We start from the raw sequence: 24,458 nt of genomic DNA on the forward strand, positions 1-24,458 counted from the left end.
CCTCCTCTCTTCCTTCCCTCCCCCCTCTGATCCTCTCCTCCTCCTCCTCCCTCTTCCTTCCTCCTTCCTCCCTCCTCCTCCTTCTCCTCCTCCTCCTCTCTCCTCCTCATCTCCACTTCACACTCATCCTCCTTTTTTCCAAGTGTAATTTCCTCAACTTCATCGCCTTTCTCTTTGTGTCATTTTTCCTCCTCTTCCTCTACTCCACCCTTATTCCTCTTCTCCTCCTCCTCATATCTCAGTATTCTCCTCCTTTTCCTGCTTTTTCTCCTCCTCTTGTCTCTCTTGATCATCTTCCTCCTCTCCTTCCTTTCTCACCATCTCTTTTTCTTCCCCATCACCTCCTCAACATCTTGTCTCTTCCTCTCCTCCTCTCCTTTTATCCTCTTATCCTCCTCTCCTCTTGCAGGTATCTTTCCTCTCTTTATTTTTCTGTTTCCTTACTCCATGTTCTCCCTCCTCTTCTCCTCCTTCCCTCCCCCCTCTGATCCTCTCCTCCTCCCTCTCTCCTCCCTCAGGTGTTAATGGAAGGGGGGATTTGCAGACTTCTCAGTTTTTTAGTTAAAAGGTTAAGGTCCACAGAACAACATCAGCATAATTACTATCAGTCAGATTTCATTAGGATTCATCAGCTAAGAGCTTTCCCGTCCCGCAGTGATCGTTCAATTCATTTCATCGCTGAATTAGCGTGTTTGTGCTCTTTTTAAGTTTTCTATTTCCTTATGCAAATGACTCTGGCATTTTTTACCATCTCTGCAACCTTGCTCCCTCCTCTGTTCATCAACTTTTGACTGTGTTAAAGAGGAACAGGGCTCAGCTGAAGAGCTTGTTCCTGATCTGCTTCTCCTCACAGTGCATGTTAATGTGTGCTGCAGCTCCTTTGTGCTGTAAAGAGAGTTTTACTGCAGAGACACATTCATTCATCTTCATGTGGTTGATAACAATAATTACTGGACACATTTCTGGCCCACCAGTAGCACCAGTTCATTACATCACACAGCAGTGAAGCTGTACAGAATGAATCTTTTAAAGAGTCACAACAGAGAAACGGCCTGAAATCAGTTGATTTTGGTAGAATTACTGCGATCAAGGAGGTATCAAGTACATCTGCACAGTGCGTTGTTGTTGAATTAGGTTTTGTTTGACATGCAGATCTGCAGAGAACATGTTACTGTGGCAAGCTAACTCTATATCAGCGGTTCCCAAACTTTTTTAGCCGTGCACCCCCTTCTATGTCCCAATGCGCTGAACAAAAATTGCAGCAAATTTAAATGAGCGTGGAGTGAACACAACCCCGTCATCATAACACAGGTTGGAAAAATGATACAAGAACAAGAAGATAACTTCTTCTACGCTTCATTATAAGATCAAAAACAACCAAAAATAGATGCCAAAATGACCAAAGATGACACAAAATTATCAAAATAGACACAAATTGACCAAAAATACATGTAAAAATTACCAAACAACCAAAAAAATAGATGCAAAAATGACGAAAATAGATGCAAAAATGAACAAGAAATGACACGAAATTAAATAGCCTGTATTTATTAATTAATTAATAATAATAATAATAATACGTCTTTATTGTGTGGGGGGAAAAATGTAATTGTGTAATTATCAGACCGCCATTACATTTTTCATCTCACGCACCCCCTAGCAGCAGCTCACGCACCCCCAGGGGTCCACGCACCACACTTTGGGAATCCCTGCTCTATATTATCGCTCTTCTGCCTGTTGAATATTTTGTTGAGAAATTTTGTCACAGAGCTAATTCAGCAAGTTGCTGGAATGCTTTAATTTACACAGAAATGACGAATATCAACCAAATAGGTCAGGATTTATTTTATTAGACAGTCACAGAACAGTCAGCAGAAATAAACTGCACATGTATGTGACATCATCAATATGCAAATTAGCGCATTGCGTCATCTGGCAACTTTTGGAGTTCGTGTCAGCCACTTTCATCAGACTGAGCTTCCAGCACCAACACTTTAAAGAAGACATGTTAATGAATTTTACTTGTATATGCTCAGATATGACTCAGTTTGGCAAAAATGTATATGCAAACAGACAAAACCACAAAGGTAAACATGATAAACATACCTACTAAAACATCAGTATGTTAGCCTTGTTAGCCTTTAGCTCGGAGCAGCAGAGAGCTGCTGAAGTAGCTGTGAACTCTTAAATTTGGTTGTTTTTAATTTCTGTAGTAATTATCTGACTTTCTTTTCTCTGCTTTATAAATGTGACTAATAAATGATTGTAGCTCATGTGATCCAGTGGTTAGGAAAACAAATATAACAGCTAAAGAAGGTGTAATCTGTACATTATTCAATTTTTTTTAATATTATTAAATAAAATTGGACTTAAATGGTTTAATGGTTGGATATCTGAGATTTAAGTTTTTGTATGATTTTTTTTTTAATATTCTTGTGTGTGTTTTTGGAGATATTTTCAGACATGATTTATGTTTTTTTAAAGTTGTATTATTATTATTATTATTATTATTATTATTATTATTATTATTATTAATTGAAATCCAGAATTTTTAAGAATTTTCCCCAAATTAGTTTTATTTTATTTTATCTTTTAATTTTGTTTTTTTTATTATTATTATTATTCTATTTTTTTATTATTGTGAATTTTCAATTATTAGTTGTTGTTTTTTTATTTTCAAAATTCTATGGAAAATATATGTTTTGCACTAATTTCTATTAATTAGAGAGATTAATTAGAGATCCATTAAGAGGTTTCTCACCTCTCTCTTAAACTAAACATGTCAGCAGACCTGCAGCGTCTCTGTCCTGTGTCATAGTTTCCTCATTAACTTACAAATTCATTAAAACAACATCAAACAAAAGACAAAAAGAAATGCAGAGCTGGGGGTTGATGTGTGTAACACGGTGCAGCCACGCTGCCATGTCTGTGTGCATATAACCATGACTGTGTGTGTGTGTGTGTGTGTGTGTGTGTGTGTGTGTGTGTGTGTATGTGTGTGTGTAGCTGGATGTATGGGGATAATAGCTACACAAGTCTTTACAAAGCGATTAGTTGTGAACCAATTAAGCGCGCGGGGAGGAGCCGGCAGAGAATTGTTTTCGGCCTGATGCTCGTTGTTTTAATTTGCAACTTTTCATCAGTTTGGGCTCAAAGAAAGAACAAGCCGATTAGAAAACAAAGACAAACAACGTTTCAGCCCGATAATGCCGTTTTGATTTATTCTCCTCTCTCCTCTCTTGTTTGTCTCTCTCCTTCCCTCGCTCTCTCTCCATCCATTGCCTCCCCTTTCTCTCTCTCTCTATCTCTCTGATGAAAACGTTTCTCATGTTTGTTTCTCATTTTCAGCTGCGTCATGTGTTTAACTTCATGTGACTGAACTATTCTCTTGTTTTCTCTTTTCTCCATCTTTTCTCTGTCTCCTCTCCCTCTCAGGTCAATCACGCCTCCAGAGCATCAGAGGGGCGGAGCCAAGCCTCAGTGAGACCGCCCACCTCCAGGACAAGACCTGTCAGTGTAAGCTAACACACAAACATGCAACAGAACAAGTCAGATCTGGTGATTTTTGCATTTTCAGCATTACCTATCGAGCCCTGGAGGCTTTTAGACTTGACGTATTATATTTCTGAATGGGGTTTAGCTTTAGTCTGCTCTGAGATGATGACCTTAACCAGGGGTGTCAAACTCAAATACACAATGGGCCAAAATTTAAAACTTGAATAAAATCGCGGGCCAACATTGAACAAATAAACCTTTTAATATCTACCAAACATGTTTTGCTTTAACATTAAATATGGAACCAGCAACGCTTATAAACATACAATATATAACTAAATAGTGCAGACATGCAAAATCAAATTTCATATAAAAAACACATCAATGTCATTAATTTATTAAATAAAAAATAAATAAAAACCGTATGCCTCTTTTCTATTTGCATCCTTCTGATTTAAATATCAAAATAAAGTTTTTCAACAGGTTAATACATTTAAAAATAAAATAACAACAATAAATCTAGTATTAGCGGTAAATGCTCCGTATAATACCGGCGGGTCAGCTTTTATAGTACAATAATTATATAATAATTTGATAAAATTCTCGCGGGCCAAATAAAATTACACTGCGGGCCAAATTTGGCCCGCGGGCCAGAGTTTGACACCCCTGTATTAAACCAACACAAAGTCTCAGTTTCACTAACGTTGCAACAAGCTAGCTGTGATTGTCAACATGAGATCCAAGAAAACATTCAGCTTGTGACTCACAAAAGAGTGCTTGACAAATTTATTAGATCACCGGTTTGTGCCACAGCTGTCCTAAATTATATTACCAGCATTTATGATTATCAAAATCATTTTGTTTTTTTTCTGTAATGGTTAATACAGCAGTATGTAGAAGCTCTCTTAACCACATGATATTTTCAGTAATTAATAATTATTGTTATCCAGGAATTTTGAAATTCACTGTTTTACAAAAAAACTGTAAAATTAGTAAAGCACATTATTATTTCTTGTTTAAGGGTCAAATTATAGTTATTCACTTGCATGACTGAACAATACTGTGGTCAAATCTGGCCACATTACATTACAATTACATTTTAGTTTAAAACAAGCTTTAGAAAGATTTCTAAAATATTCATGTTTTCTCATTTTTATGACCGGTGGTCTATAACTTTGTTAAACACTTTATCTGTGATTGTCAAGCTAAAAAAAAGTGTTGGAGAAACATCAGTAACTCAAGAATAAAGAGACAAAGACATCAATAACTTTGATGATAACAAAAAGCATTTGAGACTCCACAATGATGAACAATAACACTCAGTAAACAGTGGCTTCTTCTTCTGCATGATCAGTTATATATCATTATTCTTACTTGTACTGTTCTCATCAGAGTTATGAAACAGTAAGCTAAACTCATCTCTCCAAAAATCTCCTCCAATGATCAGGCTGTTTGAAGTACTTGGCAGGATTTTAATGAAGAAAAGGTAAAACTGAAAATAAACAAATAATACAGACAATATTAACCATTTGCATGAGTCAAATATACCTTAAAACATGTTAAATCCTCCTAAACAAATATACAAATACAAATAAACATACTCACTGGCAATGCCACAAGAATAAAGAAGGATGAGGATTGTTGCTCTACCGAATAACAAAACAGGACTCCTCTAACCATAAGGAGACCGGAGAGTCACCAAAATAAAAGTCACCTCGTCAAAATAAAAGCTCTTCAATTTCTACCAACTGTTACATGACATTACTCATAAGAAGTTGATAATAGGAATAAAAAAAGTGAAAGGTAACCACCTAAAAAAAGGATTGTGATGTCAGTGATGATGTCACAGCTGTAGTGTTGTGAAGGTGATGTTGTTATCGTCACAGTCTTACCTGTGACTTGCGTGTGCAGTCTTAATGTAACTTAAAAACATCTATATCATGTTTTATTTCATAGAAACGGAGACATGATTTGGTCTCCACTGCTGTCACATCTCTAAATATATATAGGCTCAGTGATCAAGTTCTTCAGTTCTTTATTTGCACAATTTCAAAGAAAAGCCATGCAAAAGTAAATAAAAATAGAATAAAATACATGTGCAGGTGATGTAGAAATGCACTACAAGCTTATCTAAAAGACCTCTCCTGTTTCTCATTGATGTCGGAGCGGACATTCGCTGATTTAAACATACAAATAAATCAGATGATGCTCAGGCAGTTTAGTGATATTCCAATAAAACCCAAACAAGTGATATAAATATCAATATGAAGTTACATTTATTCAACAGCTGATGTTCAGTTTTTTTTTGACACAGCCTCTCCTTTGGTTTATGTTGTTATGATGTTATTCATCTTTCAGCTTTAGCTTTATGAAACACTTTGATCGTCAGCTTCGACACTGATTGAGTATTTTTTAACATCTTCTAAAGTTAATATGTTTCCTGTCTTTTGTGAATATTTTAAATAAAATTACTGGAATAATTTATTATTAAATCATCTAAAAAAAAGTGTGTGTTTGTGTGTGTGTGTGTGTGTGTGTGTGTGTGTGTGTGTGTGTCGACGTCGCGGGGGCACACGAGCAGAGAATTTGTTTTGGGTTTCATCATCTTTTCTATTTTTAAACTCAAATCAAACCAGGAAGCTGCTGAACACGAACAAAGGCCGTCACTGACACGACCAGGGTGTGTGTGTGTGTGTGTGTGTGTGTGTGTGTGTGTGTGTGTGTGTACAGGGGCAGTAGGTTTTGCTGAGCCCTGGAGGCACCCATAGGGCAGCCACATCACACACACACACACACACACACACACACACACACACAAACACACACACACACACGCACACACATACACACACACACACACACACCTGAGGGCAGGGCAGGAGAGTCCAGGTAGAAGCTGACAGCCCAACAGCTGCAGGTTAGACAGACATGTTGTTCACACACACACACACACACACACACACACACACTACAGAGGACAAACATGCATACACATTTACAAGTAAAGAAATACTCACATGAAAGTGCAAAATCAAACTCTGCACACACACAACGCATGTACAGCCACGACAAAGGACACACACACACACACACACACACACACACACACACACATCATATTGGTGATGCATACAGCTGGTCCTGACCCCCATGGCGTGCCCCAGTCTAGCCCACCTGTTCACACACACACACACACACACACACACACACACACACTGTACACAGACACCGGAGCAATTAAAGCAATCGTGAATGCGGCTCATGATGTGCTCTGTGACCCAGACAGCAGAAGGTCTGCAGCAAAACACACAGGAGAGAGAGAGAGAGAGAGAGAGAGAGAGAGAGAGAGAGAGAGAGAGAGACAGAGAGAGAGAGAGAGAGAGAGAGAGAGAGAGAGAGAGAGAGAGAGAGAGAGAGAGGGAGAGAGAGGGAGAGAGAGAGAGAGAGAGAGAGAGAGAGAGAGAGAGAGAGAGAGAGTTCAGGTTTCATCACTGACTGATGTTTGCAAAGTTTCAGAGGAAATCCGAACAGAAAACAACAGAATATGTGAATCACAGGAGGAAAGTGAACAGAGGAGAATAAACTCAGCAGCAGAGGAGGAGACAGGCTGGTGTTAATATATATCTAATAATTGTATAAAGCCTAAATACAGTGAAATGTGTTAAGAATAAAATAATAGAATTTGTGCATGAGAGCAGAGCTATATGTTTATTATTATTTTTATTTAACAAAAAAGCAGGTTATACAAAATGAAAGAGAGGCTTATTTGGAGAATAAAAAGAACAGAAACAGAACAGAGAATACTACAAGGGCAGAATACTTTCACAGTATATTACAGAATAAAACAGATACAAACAACATTAATAGTTTAGTAGAAATCCAGATTATTGCTTGAAAAAAGAGTCTCAGTAATTCCCTAAAACAGCTGATTAGTGTATGTTTATCAGACAAACAGAAGGAAGTAGTGCATTTGTTGGGGGACTATTTTCAGCAGCAGATTCACATTTGTTTTTTTTGTGGATATTTGATGGTCTAGACTGCATATGAACTGCATATTTTTTGGCCAGAGACATGAAAAAATGAAGCACTTTGCTGCTGCTGCATTTTTCTGTCACAGAAACCACTAAGAGTTTTTTTTTTTTTTTTATCATACTGTCGGTTTTGTGTTGGTGGTTTCATCTGTTATGTCGTTAGACAATAACATCATATTTTAAGGCTTGTAAAATTCACCCAGATTCAGAAATATGGAGGATATTCCTATAAATATTTCTATAATCTTACATGCATGTAAAGTATTATAAGTTTTTTTGCAGCGAACAGAAATAAAACTCTGAAATATCTGCTCTCTGCTTTTATTTGTTCAGGATATTTTCTATATATTTCTTTAACATTCATGTTTGAATATTCTTAAGAATTAAAAGTTCATTGCTGGAGAAAATCAGGTACATCATATCTACTAAAGAGGATATCTTTTTTAAAATATGGCAATGGTAAAAACTGAATTAGTGTTATTCTGTTGCTGTGCCATTTATGTTATACTCTTGTTTTGTTTGTCTAATGTCAAAAACTCTGTCAAAAAAAACAAAACATGTATTGTTCTGTGTAGCTCCACCATTCATCTCTAATTTGTATATACACTACCGGTCAAAAGTTTTAGAACAGCTCAATTTTTCCAGTTTTTTATTGAAATTCAAGCAGTTCAAGTCAAATGAACAGCTTGAAAGGGTACAAAGGTAAGTGGTGAACTGCCAGAGGTAAATAAAAAAAGGTAAGCTTAACCAAAACTGGAAAATAATGTACATTTCAGAATTATACAAGTAGGCCTTTTTCAGGGAACAAGAAGTGGGTTAAGTGGGCTATTTTGTCCATTTTTGAATTCTTTTCATGTCTTTGTAAGTCATTTTGTGTCTTTTTTTGGTCATTTTGTGTCTTTTTTTAGTCCTTTAATCCAACATAAAATGTGATTTTGAATCTATTTTTTACTTTCAAAACACTATCATGCTCAATAAAGAATTTTAAATGTTGCAAATGTGCATTCATTTCAGAGTACACTGAGACATTAAACTGCATCATTTTCAATTAAATTCTGGAAAAGTTGGTGTGTTCTAAAACTTTTGACCAGTAGTGTATAATTTGTATATATTTTTCTGTTTTGAAAACAATAAAAATAAATACACAAAAAAAAATAGTTAATTGCTCACATGCATTAAAATCCTATTATATTATCATTATATCAGCTGCATAAATTGGTCTTAGAATTACACTATAATTTATCGCAATAACTTCTGGGACAATTTATCGTCAAACAAGAAGAAGGCCATAATTTGTGTTTCTGCCTCCAAAACTCAATGACTTGTGCTTTCGCTCCTCCGACTCCCTTCCACCAGTGTTAATGAATATCACACCAGCAGTTTTGTTTGTTGTCCTGCTGACAAACAGACAAACAAAAGCAGAACCCTGAGGGTAATAACGGTTGTGTTTCATTCATGCTGTGTCAGTGAGTCAACATGAAAAACAGGAAGATTCACACTGATAATAAATCTCTCTCTCTCCTTCAGAGACTTCCTGTCCTGGGAGCAGCAGCCTCCAGGATCCAGCTGTAGAGGAGCTCCTGCACCTCCTCCTGAAGCCTCCTCACCTCTCCCATCTCCCAAATCTCACAGCTGTAACCCAGCGGAGCGTTAGGAAAACTGGACTGAAAACTCATCCGGCAGTTTCAGGGTCTGATTTCAGGGTTGAACTTGAGTTTCTGAGTGGTTATGAAGCAGCTTTTTTTCGGGTTTTAGCTGAGCATATTTTTCAGTTTGTTTGTTTGTGGACAGTGCAGAGCATTCACAGCAAAACACAGTTTGAATGTGAAGAAGACGAAGATCTAAGAGCTCAGAGGGAAAACAACACACCCAACAAGGATTCATTTGTGATTATCGATTGATTATTAGAGTTAGAAAAATAGAAATCAGGATGGAAATGAAGCAGATAAGAAGCGTTTAGCAAAGAAATTAATCATTGCAGTGAAATCCCACATCTGAAAGAAACATTCACTTAATGTCACTGATGAGTCACAACATTAAACATCACATGGATGACATAAATTCAGGAGAAATAGAAAAAATGTATCCGGAGAAAACATCTTTTTATGTCCAACTGAAGGCAACCCAGATTCAGCTTGATCTTCTATTAACTGTGTTTTTTTGTTGTTGGTTTTTTTACATTTTTTATTATATCGTGGTGTTCTCAGGTCAGTGATGCCACCTGATGTTCTGCACTGTGCTCACTCATCTGGCATTACAAGAGTGATCAGTATGAGGAAGATTTGAATGTGAGTGATGTTAACCTGACCTGAGATCAGCTGGATTTACAGGTTTACACTCAGATGGACCCTTGTGTTGCTCCTTATTGATGCTACTTCCTGTTGTTTCACTGGTTGCACAAAGAAATATGAGACGTGTCTGCTGAGCTTAATGCCGATTAAGAACGGCAACATCATCATTCTACTCAACACAGAGCTACATCTCTCAGTGTGGATTAACACAAATCAAAACTCTGATATTTACAGTATTCCCATGTCTACTGATGAGCTAGAATGAACAAAACGTGACACCGAATGACTGAAAGAAACAAATTGGGGATTCAGTTTGAGCTGCATCTTGTAAAAGAGACTCAAATACTGCTCACCGAACAAGTTGTTCTGGCCAAAACCTTTGCTAACAGTTAATCAGAGTTGGTGAACATTGTTTGTTCAACCTCACGAGCCATCATCTGTTGAATTCTTGACATTCGTTCATCCAATCCACTTCACACTCTGTAGATGTATAGCTGAGGACAAAGGAAGTGCAGAGTGGAGAGAAATGGAACATGTTTATAAGTAGTGTGTTATGTTCACACTGTAGTTTATTAAGAGGGGACCCTGTTAACTGTAGCCGCTGCAGTGACCCTGTTAACTGTAGCCGCTACAGTGACCCTGTTAACTGTAGCCGCTACAGTGACTCTGCTAACTGTAGCCGCCACAGTGACCCTGTTAACTGTAGCCGCTGCAGTGACCCTGTTAACTGTAGCCGCTACAGCGACCCTGTTAACTGTAGCCGCTACAGTGACTCTGCTAACTGTAGCCGCCACAGTGACCCTGTTAACTGTAGCCGCTACAGCGACCCTGTTAACTGTAGCCGCTACAGCGACCCTGTTAACTGTAGTCGCTACAGCGACCCTGTTAACTGTAGCCGCTACAGTGACCCTGTTAACTGTAGCTGCTACAGTGACCCTGTTAACTGTAGCTGCTGCAGTGCATCAAGATCGGATGGAGAAAAAAAAGAGAAAGAGAGACGAGAGGTTCAGGACCAAAGGAAGAGCAGTGTTGAGTGCACGCTTGGGCGGCATCTGCTTTTTGATACCAATATATATTTCCACTTCTCAAACAACCAACAACTCTGGTTTGGACAAAATGCTAAATTCACAGAGTATGATGTAAAAATATGCTCACAGCTGTCTTTCTTCGTATAACTTCTTTAAACTTGCAGCATAAAAAGACAAAATCCACCCATAAAGCAGCTTGGTCCATGTTGGCTGGCTCAGCTTTATCATTAATTAATTAATAATTTATTTATTTACAGAAACAGAGTTGTTTTAGTATTTAAAGGCCTGTAAGTTGCCGTGTTTCTCAGCTCAGCTGCCTGCAACCTGCCCTCTGGTGGCAGCTGCTGTGCACTACACTCTTTATTTTTAACGGTATTGAAAATCATACCGCCAGGATTTCTGTGCAGTAATACCGCCCAAGCGTAGCCGAGTGTGAAGTTGTTCGGATGAGCGTTTCTTGAGAAATCAATCAGTCGGTCCGTTCTGATCAGTCTTCAGCAGGTTCTGGATCGTTTCAGTGTTAATATACTTTTATCTCTGTGTCTTTGAGCAACCAGCAGGTTTTTGTTATTGGAGCTGCTGCAGCTACCTCAGTATTGTTCAGCCTCCACCAGTTTGCATGCTCTTAGTTTTCAGTGCTGTTATCTTACACACAAACACACACAAACACACACTCTGGTTAAACTGTACGCTGCCGTGTCACGGCACAAGTAGCATGTAACTTCCTAACAAATGACACTTCTGTCTGTGTCTCTAGACGACGTCAGTGTTCATTCTGTGGCTGTAGATCTGTTTACAGGTGTGTCTGTGGTAGAAGCTCGTCATCCTGTAGAATCTGCTCCACACTGTGAGCTATCAGTGTCCTGTGACTCTGTGATGAACTGTACACGACCACAGAGCCTCCGCCATCTTGAAACTACCGTCAGATTCAGAATGAAGACTGTAGAAGTGAAGTTAATGTCAATAAAAGCTACACATGCTTGTTAAAAGACACAAAGAGGCGGATAAGATGTATTCTGCTGTATTTATAGAGGCTAAAACTTCAAACTGTATTATCGTGACTGAAGAACAACACAGAGGCTTCAGGCTGAAAGGAGAAAATCATTAGCAGCTGTCAGACACTGTTAACGGCATTTACAGGTTAATTTAGAGTCAAAACCCACCAAAAATCGACTCAGCTGTTTATTTAAACCACTTATCAACTTATATTTAATCTGACCTGACAGTGAACTCTTGTAGCTGTGTGAAATATAATGAAATATAAATATTAATAAAGTCTGTCAGAGTTCAGACGAGTTCATTAGATCACAAAACGTAGATTGGGTCGTTTTTAAAGAACTGACAAAGGAAAGATGTTGTTGTTGACCTGTTAAAGCCCTAATTACAACAGTTGAAGGGTCAAAATTCACCACACAAGTGGGGAACCTGCTGACCAGATACACAAATATATGTTAGAGTAAAGTCTTTGTTTTGAATCCTAAACCACCACTCAGCTCCTGAGCTTCTTTTAGTTGAGGATTTGATGCTGGATCTTTATTTTTACTTTGGTTATGGCCACTTTTTTTATGTATTGTCTACTTCTGCAGCTAAAAGCTGTTTCCATTTTTCCAAAGCCTTCCAAGTCAGATCAATAGAATTGTCTCTTTTCAAACTTTTCCAAATGAAGTCGACAAAGCAGCCAGATTTGATCAGAATTCAGAGAAAAACAACAGTTGTTTCTTTGTTTTCTGTAACCACTCACGGTCAGACAAATTAGCAAAGTTTTTGTGCAAATGTGCAAAAAAACAAAAGTAAATTCATCCACCATGAACTGGTTTGGGGCCAATAAACTTGTGTAGTTTATCAGAATGTGGCGCTGTAGGCGATGCATGGCTGTAACCTACCAACAAACAGAGTAGAAGAAGAGCATGCACACTGAAAACCAAACAAGATACCTTGGACAGCTCGAATATGGAGAGAAGTGTTCCAAGATGAAGGAAAGTTTAAATAATTTCCATTCAGACGTCGACAGAGGAAACAGCTGATCACTGATGTGAGTTAATGTTTGCTACATTAGAAGTTATTCAGCGAGTTTCCATATCACATTTAACTCTAAATGTCAAAAAAACACCTCAAGCAACGTATCGAATCTTACCGTTACCATTCAGCTTTCTGCGTAAAAATAAGTGAAAGCTGATCGCTCCAACATCCCTTTATGTTAAAGGTAGATCATCTCGGTGAATTCAACTTCTCGGTGGTGCAAAATGTTCCACGTTTGATGCGAAGTACCTGAATGCACCAATCGAGAAAGAGATCCTCTGCAGAACATCTCATTCAGAGCGCTTAGATCCTTTTAGTAACCAAGCATCGTCGTTCTGATAATCTTTGAGGTTGGTGATGAATTACAGGAGTCAGTGTGCTCTGAATATTCACAGCGAGCTCTAAACCTTTCCTCTCTCTGCTGGCAGCAGCAAGACGAGAGCTGAAGTCCAAAACTGAAAAATAACAAAAACAAGACGGGATTTAATCTATGCAACACGACCAAAGTTGGCGGAAGCTGCAGGTGTTGTTGTGTAGGCCTGTGATGACTGTTGTTGGGGACGTGTGTTGTTATTATTATTAATACTGCTGTATGTACACCACTACTGTACCATGTATTCTTTTATTTTTTATGATTATTATTTTCTAGACGACTCCTGACTCGAGTGTGCGTAGGACAAAATAGGGTTTGAAATCTTTCAGATATAATTGTGTGCCTTGCTCTACTGTTACGACTTCTTTTTGTTAATTAAAGCCAGTTTGCTTTCCCCGTGAGGTGATGACAACATGCAAGAAAAAAACAAACAAAAAACAAAGAAACAAAGCAAAGGTTCACGTGGAGCTTGTGTATATATGTAAAGGTGTGAAACAGAGGGAGGAATGCTTGGTGTTTGTGTTTATTTAACTCTGTATGTGACCTGTGATGTGGAATATCTTTATTATTAGTATCGGCCATAAAGAGCTTGACTGCATGGTTCCTGCTAACTACAATGTAAAACCAACTGTTGACAAATAAACTTAATTTATTGGAAAATAAAAATGACGAAATGTGTTTTTTTACTGTATTTTTTAAGGTGTTAATTCCCAGAAATCACACACGAGTCCTTGCAGTTTGCAGCTTCTAGCCTTTTTATTTTTGACAGATTTGTCCAGTTTGACCTATTTGTTCCAGAAAATGTATCTTAAGTTTTGCCAAAGAACTTTAGTTAAACTTTCGTTGAGCATATAAGTGTAATTACTCCTCCGATTGATGAACTTATATTTAATATACTATATTAATACAAATATATACAAATATTATTAATTTTACTTTAGTGTTTGGCTTGCCCGCCTTTGTTTCTTTCTGGTTTTTATTTATTTTTTTACATTAAATTCAAAGTTTTACTATAAAAAAAATGTTACCTAAATGTCAAATTCACCAATGCATTTTTTTTTTTACATATAATTCACTGTAATTTAACATTATATTAATTTACAGATTTCAACCTTAATTTGTAGGTTAAATATTTGCAACTTGTTGTTACTATTTCTGTAAAAACAACAGAAACTTGCCTTAATTTTACATTCAGCAATATTTGTTTTCATTATTTCATAGAATTCATTGTAATTTGTCGTTTAAAACCATTAAGCAATTTACTAACAATGGTAAAACAAATCTGTAATGTCCCATTATACTAATTTACAGATTCTTATGGTTAATATTTATAATAAAAGTTAACCATATATGGCATTTGTAAAATAATACAGTAAATTTCTGGATTTTCTTTATTTTTAATTTTTTTACAGTAGTCTGATGACCTCAGCAACAGATTAATGTAATGCTTTTTCGGTTTCTAAATCACTGAACAGCAGAATCCAGTGTTTAAATCTATAACTGCTTAAATGAATACACCTTAAATTAACATTAAATATGATTCCTTCACATCTGCTGTCGTATCTTGCACCTTTCTGAACCACCTGGAAAACAAGCATCATTTATTACGTGTAAAACAGAGATTGGTAACACTTTACAATAACCATCATTTATAGATGGTAAATAGATAGTTTATTAATGTTTAATCATCATTTATAAACCATATATAGGCCATTTAGAATGGTGAATAGAAAATGTAATAATGTTGAACTATAATTTATAAATGCCAAATAGATTACTTTACCATAAACAAACATAATTATTAGTTTATTAATACCTTTACACACATTATAACATTTTTAACACCATATTTAGTATGTAAATGATTTCAAAATGATTCTTATGCCTTTAAGAAATTGCTTGAAACCATTTAAAGATTAAATATGTATAGAATTTTGTAAATGGTTATTAATAATTGGTTTATAAACCAATTTTGAGTCGCGACCCCCAATTTAACATGCATGTTGTCCGTGACCCCGCACAGTTCAGCTCACCCGAAAAAGAAACAAAATGACCAAAAAAAGGAAACAAAATGACCAAAAAAGACACAAATTGACCACAAAATGATCAAAAAAGACACAAATTGACCACAAAATGATCAAAAAAGACACAAAATGACCAAAAAATACACAAAATGACCCAAAAAAGACACAAAATGACCAAAAAATACACAAAATGACCCAAAAAAGACACTAAATGACCCAAAAAAGAAACAAAATTACCAAAAAGACACAAAATGACTAGAAAAAGACACAAAATTACCAAAAAAAGGAAACAAAATTACCAAAAAAGACACAAATTGACCACAAAATGATAAAAAAAACACACACAAAATGACAAAAAAAAAAAGACATTAAGTGACCAAAAAGACTAAAACACATGAACACATGAACACTTTAACACAGTGGAGACAGAGCTGACTTCCAAAATGATTTGGCGACCCCCAGAAATCATCTCACGACCCCAATTGGGGTCCCGACCCCAAGGTTGAGAATAGCTGACTTAGATGGTGATTGTAAAGTGTTACAGAGAGATTTTCTTTGTGTTGCTGGAAATGTTTCCGCTGTATACGGCACACGTCATAAAGTCATTACTGAGTTGACAGACAGCTCCTGCAGGTTAGTGAGAGTTAATTCTAAGTTTTGGACACAGTCCTTAACAGGAGCTGAATCCAGCCGGCCTCAGAGGTTCTGTTACCCCAATCATCAGAAACGCTTCATCAGCATATTTATATCTCCCAAAGATTCATTTCTTTGCCCTTAATCACACCTCTTGTTTCCTGCAGCCCGCAGACAGACGGACAGTTTTACCTGAGGAGGAGGAAGCTGATTGGATGGGACGATAAACACACAGTGTGCAGATATTACAGCCTGTTAGATCATGTTTACTCCATCAGCAGGAGGTCAGTGTGTGGAGCAGAGGAACGCTGTGTTCACCTGCTGAATGCAAACTTCTGTCTGCACCTTTCTCTCTCTCAGAGAATCAATTTGTCCCTGATTACAGCCCGTCCCTGATAACATCCTGCAGCTGAACTCGGACTGCCGGTGTGGTGATGAAACGTCTCTTTTCACATTAAACATGGGAACGTTTATGTCCCTGCAGCTGGAGGGAAATATTGTTACCGGGCTCCAGATTATTGTTGGTAACGTATCAACCCTCAAACATTAACAACGGAGACAGAGGCTACGTTTACACGAGGACGGTCTGAACAGAAGACGCAAAAGTGGCGTCGCTTCTTCACTTTTTATTCCTCGTTTAGACGAGCGTTTTCGGGAGGAAATCTGCTGCATACGGTCACGCAATGTGAAATTTGATTGTATGCAGCCAGGCGGCATCACTTAAAGCGATAAGAGCATCTTTTAATATAACTTGTCCTTTTTGCCCTTTATTATGTATAACTTTAAGCCTAACTTTGTGAGTTGAGTTGTTTGAAACAACCGTTGTTTCTTGTTGTATGTCGGCACTCACAGTCAGACAAGTTGGCAAAAAAAATTGTGCAAAATGTGCAACAAAAAAAAAAGTTAATTCATCAACCATGAACCGGTTTGGAGCCAGTAAACTCAGCGACTGGGAAGTTTATCAGAAGGTGGCGCTGTAGGTAATGCATGGCTGTAATCTGCAGGTAAACAGAGTAGAAGAAGAAATAGAGCGTGCAAAAAGGAAACAAAACAAGCTACCTTGGACATCTAATCCATCTGTGAGAGGAATATGGAGAGAGCTGTCCACAGATGAAGGATGATTGAAATAAGAGTTCAATGTTTGCTACATTAGAAGTTATTCAGCAAATTTCCATATCACATTTAACTCAAAAAGTCTAAACCAAACTCAAGGGACTTATCGAATCTTACCGTTTGCATTCAGCTTTCTGCGTTAAAATAAGTAAAAGGAAACCTGGCTACTGAATGCTCCAACATGCCTTTATGTTCAGTGTGTTATCTCGGTGAATTCAACTTCTTCCACATTGATGCGAAGTTCCTGAATGCACCAATCGAGAAAGAGATCCTCTGTAGAACATCTCATTCAGAGCGCTTAGATCCTTTTAGTAACCAACCATCGTTCTGATAATCTACGAGGTTTGGTGATGAATTACAGGACAAACATGCTGCTGGGAGGTGGATAAAAGATGAAAATAATATTCACGGGCCATCAGGTGAAGTGATTTTTTGTATAAAAATTCACCTTTATATCAATATTTTTATTTGCATTTCTTGAACATGGTCTCTCATGTCCTGTAAGAGTTTTTTTTAATTTTTTTTATTTTAATTTTCCCATTTTTTTTCTATTTATTTGATTTTTTAATTATTATTATTATTACTTTTAAATTGGAGTGTAATGCACCTTTTAATTTTATTCACTGCTGTACTTGTTCTGTCTTTAAAAGCAATTAAAAAAAAGTTGTTCACAAAAAAAACACAAAAACAAGAGTGCTATCAATCTTCTTATCCAAATCTACGCTACAAAGCAAATAAGATGATTTCCCAAAATGTCTGCATTTTCCTTCCACTTAAGGCAGTTTGGCTGCAAATAATGATACCAATAAGACAACAAACAGCACTCGGAGAGTACATATGGGCTGAAATGTGTGCCACCAGAAACTGAATTGGAATTGTTTATATTTGGGTTTGAATTGAATTGAAGAACTGAATCTGAATTTTATCAACTTCTGAGACCAAAACTGTTGAACATTTAGTTTCACTCAGTCGTATTTAGCAGCAGCCTCAGATGGCCTGTCGAGGAACTTATTTTTTTCACTTCTTTTGTGCATGTCCACAAGGTTTTTCAGCTCTGGAGGTTTTGCCACTTTAAAGTTTTCAGAGTGAAGCCTGGATAGTTCATTGACTCAACTTTAACTGAGAAACCGATGTTTGACGTCATGAGACTGAGGAAACATTTGGTTGGGTTGCCCCCTTCAACTAAACACAAGTTATTTGTATTTTTCATGCATTATTATCGTGACTAATTCCTGTAATCACTTTCTTTTCCTCAAACAGACCACATCTTCACCTCCTCTTCAGATTTAATGTGTGTTTTTAGCATCTGGACAGAGAATGCATGATGATAAAAACACAGAAAATAATGTTTCGTCTTTGTTTTTTCTTATAACACGCCGTCAGTTCACAATTCAAACCCTTTCTGCAGGTATTTAAAGGTGTTGCATGTCAGGAACTGGCTGTGTTCAGTGTTGTGGACTCCTTGTAGTGTTCCACGATGACACTTCCTCCTTCTGTCTCTCTCGGAGTGTCAGAGGATTAAAAAAATGGCAGTTAGCTGCAACAAAACACACTCCACATTAAAGCAAATTGCTCAGTGCGATTGTTGATAGTTCCTCATTGTTGGGTCCCTCTCGGTTGGAGCCGTGATGTTGATTGTGGCTGAAGGGGCCTTCAGATGACTGATAAGCGTTGATGAATGAAAATGGAAATGCTTTTCAGCGTTTTGCCTTCAAAGGGAAATCAAACGGGAGGAAGGAGAGAGAGAGAGAGGGGCCAGCGGCGGAGGAGGAGGAGGAGGAGGAGGAGGAGGTAGAATATTTGCCTTTTTGCAATTAACAAGATATGTTCTTTTTTTGTGGTCAGAAAAATGGAAATGGCTTTTAAGGTCGTAAAGGTCGAGCGCATCGAAGCATGGTGGCTCCGCAATTACTCTTCAGGCAGCGGCCTGATTGGGGGGAGGGCGGGGGGGTCCGGCCGCGCACCGACGCTCAAATTAACGAGACGGCCGGCTCCCTGTTGAAAAGATCACATGTGATTACCGTACATCAAACAGACAGAGCGCTCAAATTATCTCCTCTCTCACTGTGAAGTCAGAAAAAGGGATAAAACGCAGACGGACTGATTAGTTAAAGGCTTTAAATGTCAAAACTTTCACTGTCCGCAGCTTGAATGAATCAGAGGGGGGGCCGGGGGGGTCGTCCTCCAGTTTACACCACACACACACACACACACACACACACACTGGCGCTGCCCTCTGACATCACCGAGGACACTCTGATATCATTGGACTCCTCTGTGAGTCTCACATTAATGTTAATTAATCTGTTTTATAAATATCAAGTATTGTTGGTTTTATCTCCATAGTGTCACACTGGGAGCTGCAGCAGCCTCCACCTTTATTTATTATTATTATTATTATGATTATTATTAAAGTCTCTGCAGCTCTAAAACACAAAAGGACGATCAGTTGTTGTGTTGAAAGGCAAAGGGGTGAGACCATAGACTGTATGAGAATAATGGACGTAGTCACCGTGATGTCACTCATTGGTTTGTGGCCCGTTGGAAGCATCGAGTTCAGCGTTACACCCGACGCCATCTTGTGCCGCCATCTTGTTTCCGATACAGCGACTCCTTGGAGTGTCTGTTAGTCCAACCAAACACTGAACAAGACATTTTTAATGAACAAAACTTGTTAGTGACCTGTCAATCAAAGGTAGCCCCGCCCCAAATCATACGATTCTTTATCTTCTATTTTCTTCTAAATGGGGCCATTATTTGAACCAAACATTTTCTTTGCAGCCAAACTCAGCGCCCCCTGCTGGTATTTTCAGTAGAATGCAGCTTAAGGCACTTCCTGGTTTGCCTCACCGCTCAGACCCGGAGGTTGCCGCCTGGGTGAGACAGTAGACTTTATATAATGTATTTTATGAGGCTTGTAGAACCTGATAATGTAATAAATTCCAGAAAATGTAATAACCCCGATAATGTAATAAAAATCTGCACTTGAATCCATTGAAAATGTAATAAAACCTGATCATGTAATAACTTCCCGATAATGTAATAATGCGCATTTCCCAATAATGTAATACACTTTTTTTTTTTTTACCAGTAATGTAATAAAGTATAACATTAATGGGAGGTTATTGCATTATCAGGTTAGCCTTCATTTCGTAAGTCAATTATTTTCATTGTACCACTTTATCTCACTCTTGTCTTCTTGCTATTCCATGGATATTTGTTCCTATTGGTTTGTTCCAAGTCACGTGACTTTCAAGGTCCCGGCGGTCCGAACAAAAAACATGGCGGACAGTTCTCTCATTTTTAGTGAAAAAAATCAATATTTTGACTTAGTTTCTGCATAAAAATGGATTTTGATCACATTTCTAGCGAGAAATATATGTTTTATTTTCTAAATATTCACTCAGTGAATGTACATAATCACTTTGTATGTTGGAATAGCCACGAGATATGACTGTCATTAACTTGCATTGTAGCCAAATCCGTGTCAGTTTCACGGAAATTTGAGTGATTCTGTGGCTATTCCACGGATTCCTGTGAGACCAGGTTGTTATTCTTTAAAAATTGAGTTTTTAGTCAATATTAAGCGACTGTAAAGTTATTAATTGTTATTCATAAGACGGTCATATGCTGATCTTCAGTGTTTCGTCTTTCTGTGTTCAGACATGTGAATCTGCATCACACAGGAAGTAATCAGCCCTGAAACACTGAATCAAAGTGAGATATTTCAGGTATTTGTGTTATTAGAATGGTGGAGACGTCTCCTCAGACATCTGCATCAATGAGAACGGGACGTGTGTGTTCAAACACACACACTAACACACACACACACACACAGAGTGTAAAGCACCTTCTCCAGTCTCTCTCCGAGCCGTAATGATCTTCTTGTAGTGCTGCGGAAAGCCTCCGCAATCCCTCCTTCATTTTCCCCTCCTCTTCTCCCTGATGAACAGAACCATCCCTTCATCATCAGCCGCACCATAATGTACTTTAGTCTGGGGACGAGAGGAGAAAATGGAAGGATAGATTGAAAACAGATTCTGGTATAAGCTGATCCCACATTAGGGGATGTATATAATACGCCGGAGTCATCAAGGGTTTGTTCGCTACAATCAGAGTGATGCATCGACGGCTCGACACGCTGCAGATGAGTTCACTCTGCTGCTGCTGCAGGTGAGACCAGGACCAGGACTCAACACAGACTCCAGGGTCCTGCAGAACCAGGACCAACCTGAACCACCAGACCAGCTATTCTCAGCCTTGGGGTCGGGACCCCAAATGGGGTCTCGAGATGATTTCTGGGGGTCACCAAATCATTTTGGGTTTTTTTTTTTTGGGTTTGTCATTTTGTGTCTTTTTTGGTCTTTTTGTGTCTTTTTTTTTTTTTTTTTTTCATTTTGTGTCTTTTTTTTTATCATTTTGTGGTCAATTTCTGTCTTTTTTGGTCATTTTGTTTCCTTTTTTGGTCATTTTGTGTCTTTTTGGGCCATTTTGTGTCTTTTTTTTATCATTTTGTGTCTTTTTTTGGTCATTTTGTGTCTTTTTTTGGTCATTTGTTGGTTTTTTTTGTTATTTTGTGTCTTTTTTATCATTTTGTGATCAATTTGTGTCTTTTTTGGTCATTTTGTTTCCTTTTTTGGTCATTTTGTGTCTTTTTTTGTCATTTTGTGTCTTTTTTTTATCATTTTGTGGTCAATTTGTGTCTTTTTCAGTCATTTTGTTTCCTTTTTTTGTCATTTTGTGTCTTTTTTTGGCCATTTTGTGTCTTTTTTGGGCCATTTTGTGTCTTTTTTGGGCCATTTTGTGCCTTTTTTGGTCAATTTGTGTCTTCATTTTTTGTCTTTTTATGATCATTTTGTGTCATAAAATATAATAAAAATATATAAATGCACAGACAGAGAGATGTTTTAGTTGTTGTCTGCTTCATTATTTGTCCAAAATTCGTTGTATCAACTGAGTTTGTATGATTTGAACTGAGGGTTAGTGGAGCTCCGCCCCTTTTAGAGGAGCCCCGCCCCATTGTGTGATAGGCCTACACCTGGTCAGTAACACAATTCACTCACAAGGATTTCCACCCTGACTCATCTCATCTGTAAGTCTATTTAGCCTACCTATCTTTAGGAGTTTTAAAGTGGCTACAAGGTTCCATTTTCCAATAATATTTGAATAGTTTCCAGCGAATATCAATGTTCAATGTGTATGTGCTGGATGGTGTGGTACCTTATGAAAAGTGTTTTATGGAGTTGCAGACGTTGTAGTGGTCTGCATGTAATGTGCAAATTCTGTTATTGGCGATTAGCATGCTAATGGAAATGTAGCTTTATTCACTTCTTATGTTGCATTACTATGTAATTCAGGGATGTGATTCATGTTGCTTAGCGTAATGCACATAATCATTTGATATGAGATACTTACATGCAATATAGTATATAAGCTAATTGGGTTCATGTTAATGTACTTTAGTGCAGCAAACTAGCGTAATGTGCTATATCACGATTAGCATGCTAACAAATACATACTTCCTTCGGGCACTGCACTAGTTAAAAATGAAATAAAATATGTTTGATATTCTCTGACAGCCCCTGAATGCAGCATCACCTCTGTTCTCTGCTCTGTTTTTATATGAAAAAAAAAAATCAATAAAAAATTGATAGCACCAACAGTCACCTTCACCTTGACGCTGTGTGTCAAAGCAGCTGCAAAAACAGAAACAAATCTAAAAACTCTCTTTAGTGTTGCGTTCAAGGACACATCCAGGAGATGACAGCCAGCTGCCAAACAGCCAGTGAACGCTCTCAAGCATTTGTTGTTGGAAAAAAAAAATCAAAAAAGATTCAGATAAAAGTTGCTTTTCTGCAAGAAAAGACTCACAAGTTATTTTCTCCCAGAACTGAGTTCAGCTGCAGAAGCATTTCCACAAAGAGTGATAATAATGTAAAGTTAGACAGTTAGCTAAATGAACTGCACTTGCAGATAAACACATAAAAGCCGAGTCCTTTTCCTCTAAATCAGGGATTCCCAAAGTGTGGTGCGTGGACCCCTGGGGGTGCGTGAGCTGCTGCTAGGGGGTGCGCGAGTTATTAAGTTATTAATTAATTAATAAATACAGGCTATTCAATTTTGTGTCATTTTTTGTTCATTTTTGCATCTATTTTGGTCATTTTTGCATCTATTTTTTGGTTGTTTGGTAATTTTTACATGTGTTTTTTGTCAATTTGTGTCTATTTTGATAATTTTGTGTCATCTTTGGTCATTTTTGCATCTATTTTTGGTTGTTTTTGATCTTATAATTGAGCGTAGAAGAAGTTATCTTCTTGTTCTTGTATCATTTTTCCAGCCTGTGTTATGATGACGGGTTGTGTTCACTCCACGCTCATTTAAATTTGTTGCAATTTTTGTTCAACGCAGCTCAAAATATTACAACATTTTCTGGTAACACTTTACAATAACCATCTAAGTGATGTTTATAGATGGTTTATAAACCAATTATTATTAACCATTTAAAAAATTCTATACATATTTAATCTTTAAATGGTTTCAAGCTATTTCTTAAAGGTATAAGAATCATTTTGAAATAATTTACATACTAAATATGGTGTTAAAAATGTTATAATGTGTGTAAAGGTATTAATAAACTAATAATTATGTTTGTTTATGGTAAAGTAATCTATTTGACATTGATAAATTATAGTTCAACATTATTACATTTTCTATTTACCATTCTAAATGGCCTATATATGGTTTATAAATAATGATTAAACATTAATAAACGATCTATTTACCATCTATAAATGATGGTTATTGTAAAGTGTTACCCATTTTCTCAACTGATCTGCTTTCTGCCTCTGATCCTGAGCCTGTCATCATCCTCCACCTTTAATTTGGCTATAAAAAATCTTATTGCATTTTGTTTTTTTGAATTTTTTTGATTGGGGGTGGGTGGACGGCTAAAAAAGTTTGGGAACCGCTGCTCTAATTGATGATTTTCTGACTCCGCCCCCTTTAATAACTCTCACCTGTGCAGTGAAACCAGCAGGAAACAGTAGCTCTGTCTCCAAATTTGTTCCTGTAAATCTGATTTATTGTTTGATAATCCCGACAGCCTCCATAAAATCTTTTCTTGCATGATCTCAGGTGTTTGTGTTATTCTCTGTGAAAAGAACATTTTGTGTGTTGGTGCTGTGGACGGAGTCACAGTGAAGGTTAATCCTCCGGAGCTCCGGCTGAAGGAGACTCTGTGCAGAGCTCCAAGGCCTGCTGCTGCCCGCCGCTTTGATTTGATTTCAGTCTGAATGGATTCAGCGGATTTCTGAGGAACAACAAGGAGACGGACACATGTGAGCAGGTGAGCTGCTGCTGCAAAAACACACATTTACTGTTTGATGTTACAGGGTTTTTACTGTGCAAATACCATATAAAGTAAAGTACTTCTATTATAAATACTAACCAAA

The 24,458-nt window shown here is 37.4% G+C and overlaps 1 protein-coding gene across 1 annotated transcript in view; it reads left to right on the plus strand.

Moving 5' to 3' along the window:
• Positions 1–10,480, plus strand: part of akap6 (A kinase (PRKA) anchor protein 6) — a 296,322-nt gene extending 285,842 nt beyond the window's left edge. Inside the window, 2 exon segments of the mRNA XM_059352817.1 lie at positions 3,436–3,516; positions 9,054–10,480. Of these exon segments, the coding sequence (XP_059208800.1) occupies positions 3,436–3,516; positions 9,054–9,098 (126 nt within the window). The 3' untranslated portion in view covers positions 9,099–10,480.
• The last annotated feature ends 13,978 nt before the right edge of the window (positions 10,481–24,458 follow it).

Source organism: Centropristis striata, chromosome 16 (assembly GCF_030273125.1).
Source record: "Centropristis striata isolate RG_2023a ecotype Rhode Island chromosome 16, C.striata_1.0, whole genome shotgun sequence".
Taxonomy (NCBI): Eukaryota; Metazoa; Chordata; class Actinopteri; order Perciformes; family Serranidae; genus Centropristis; species Centropristis striata.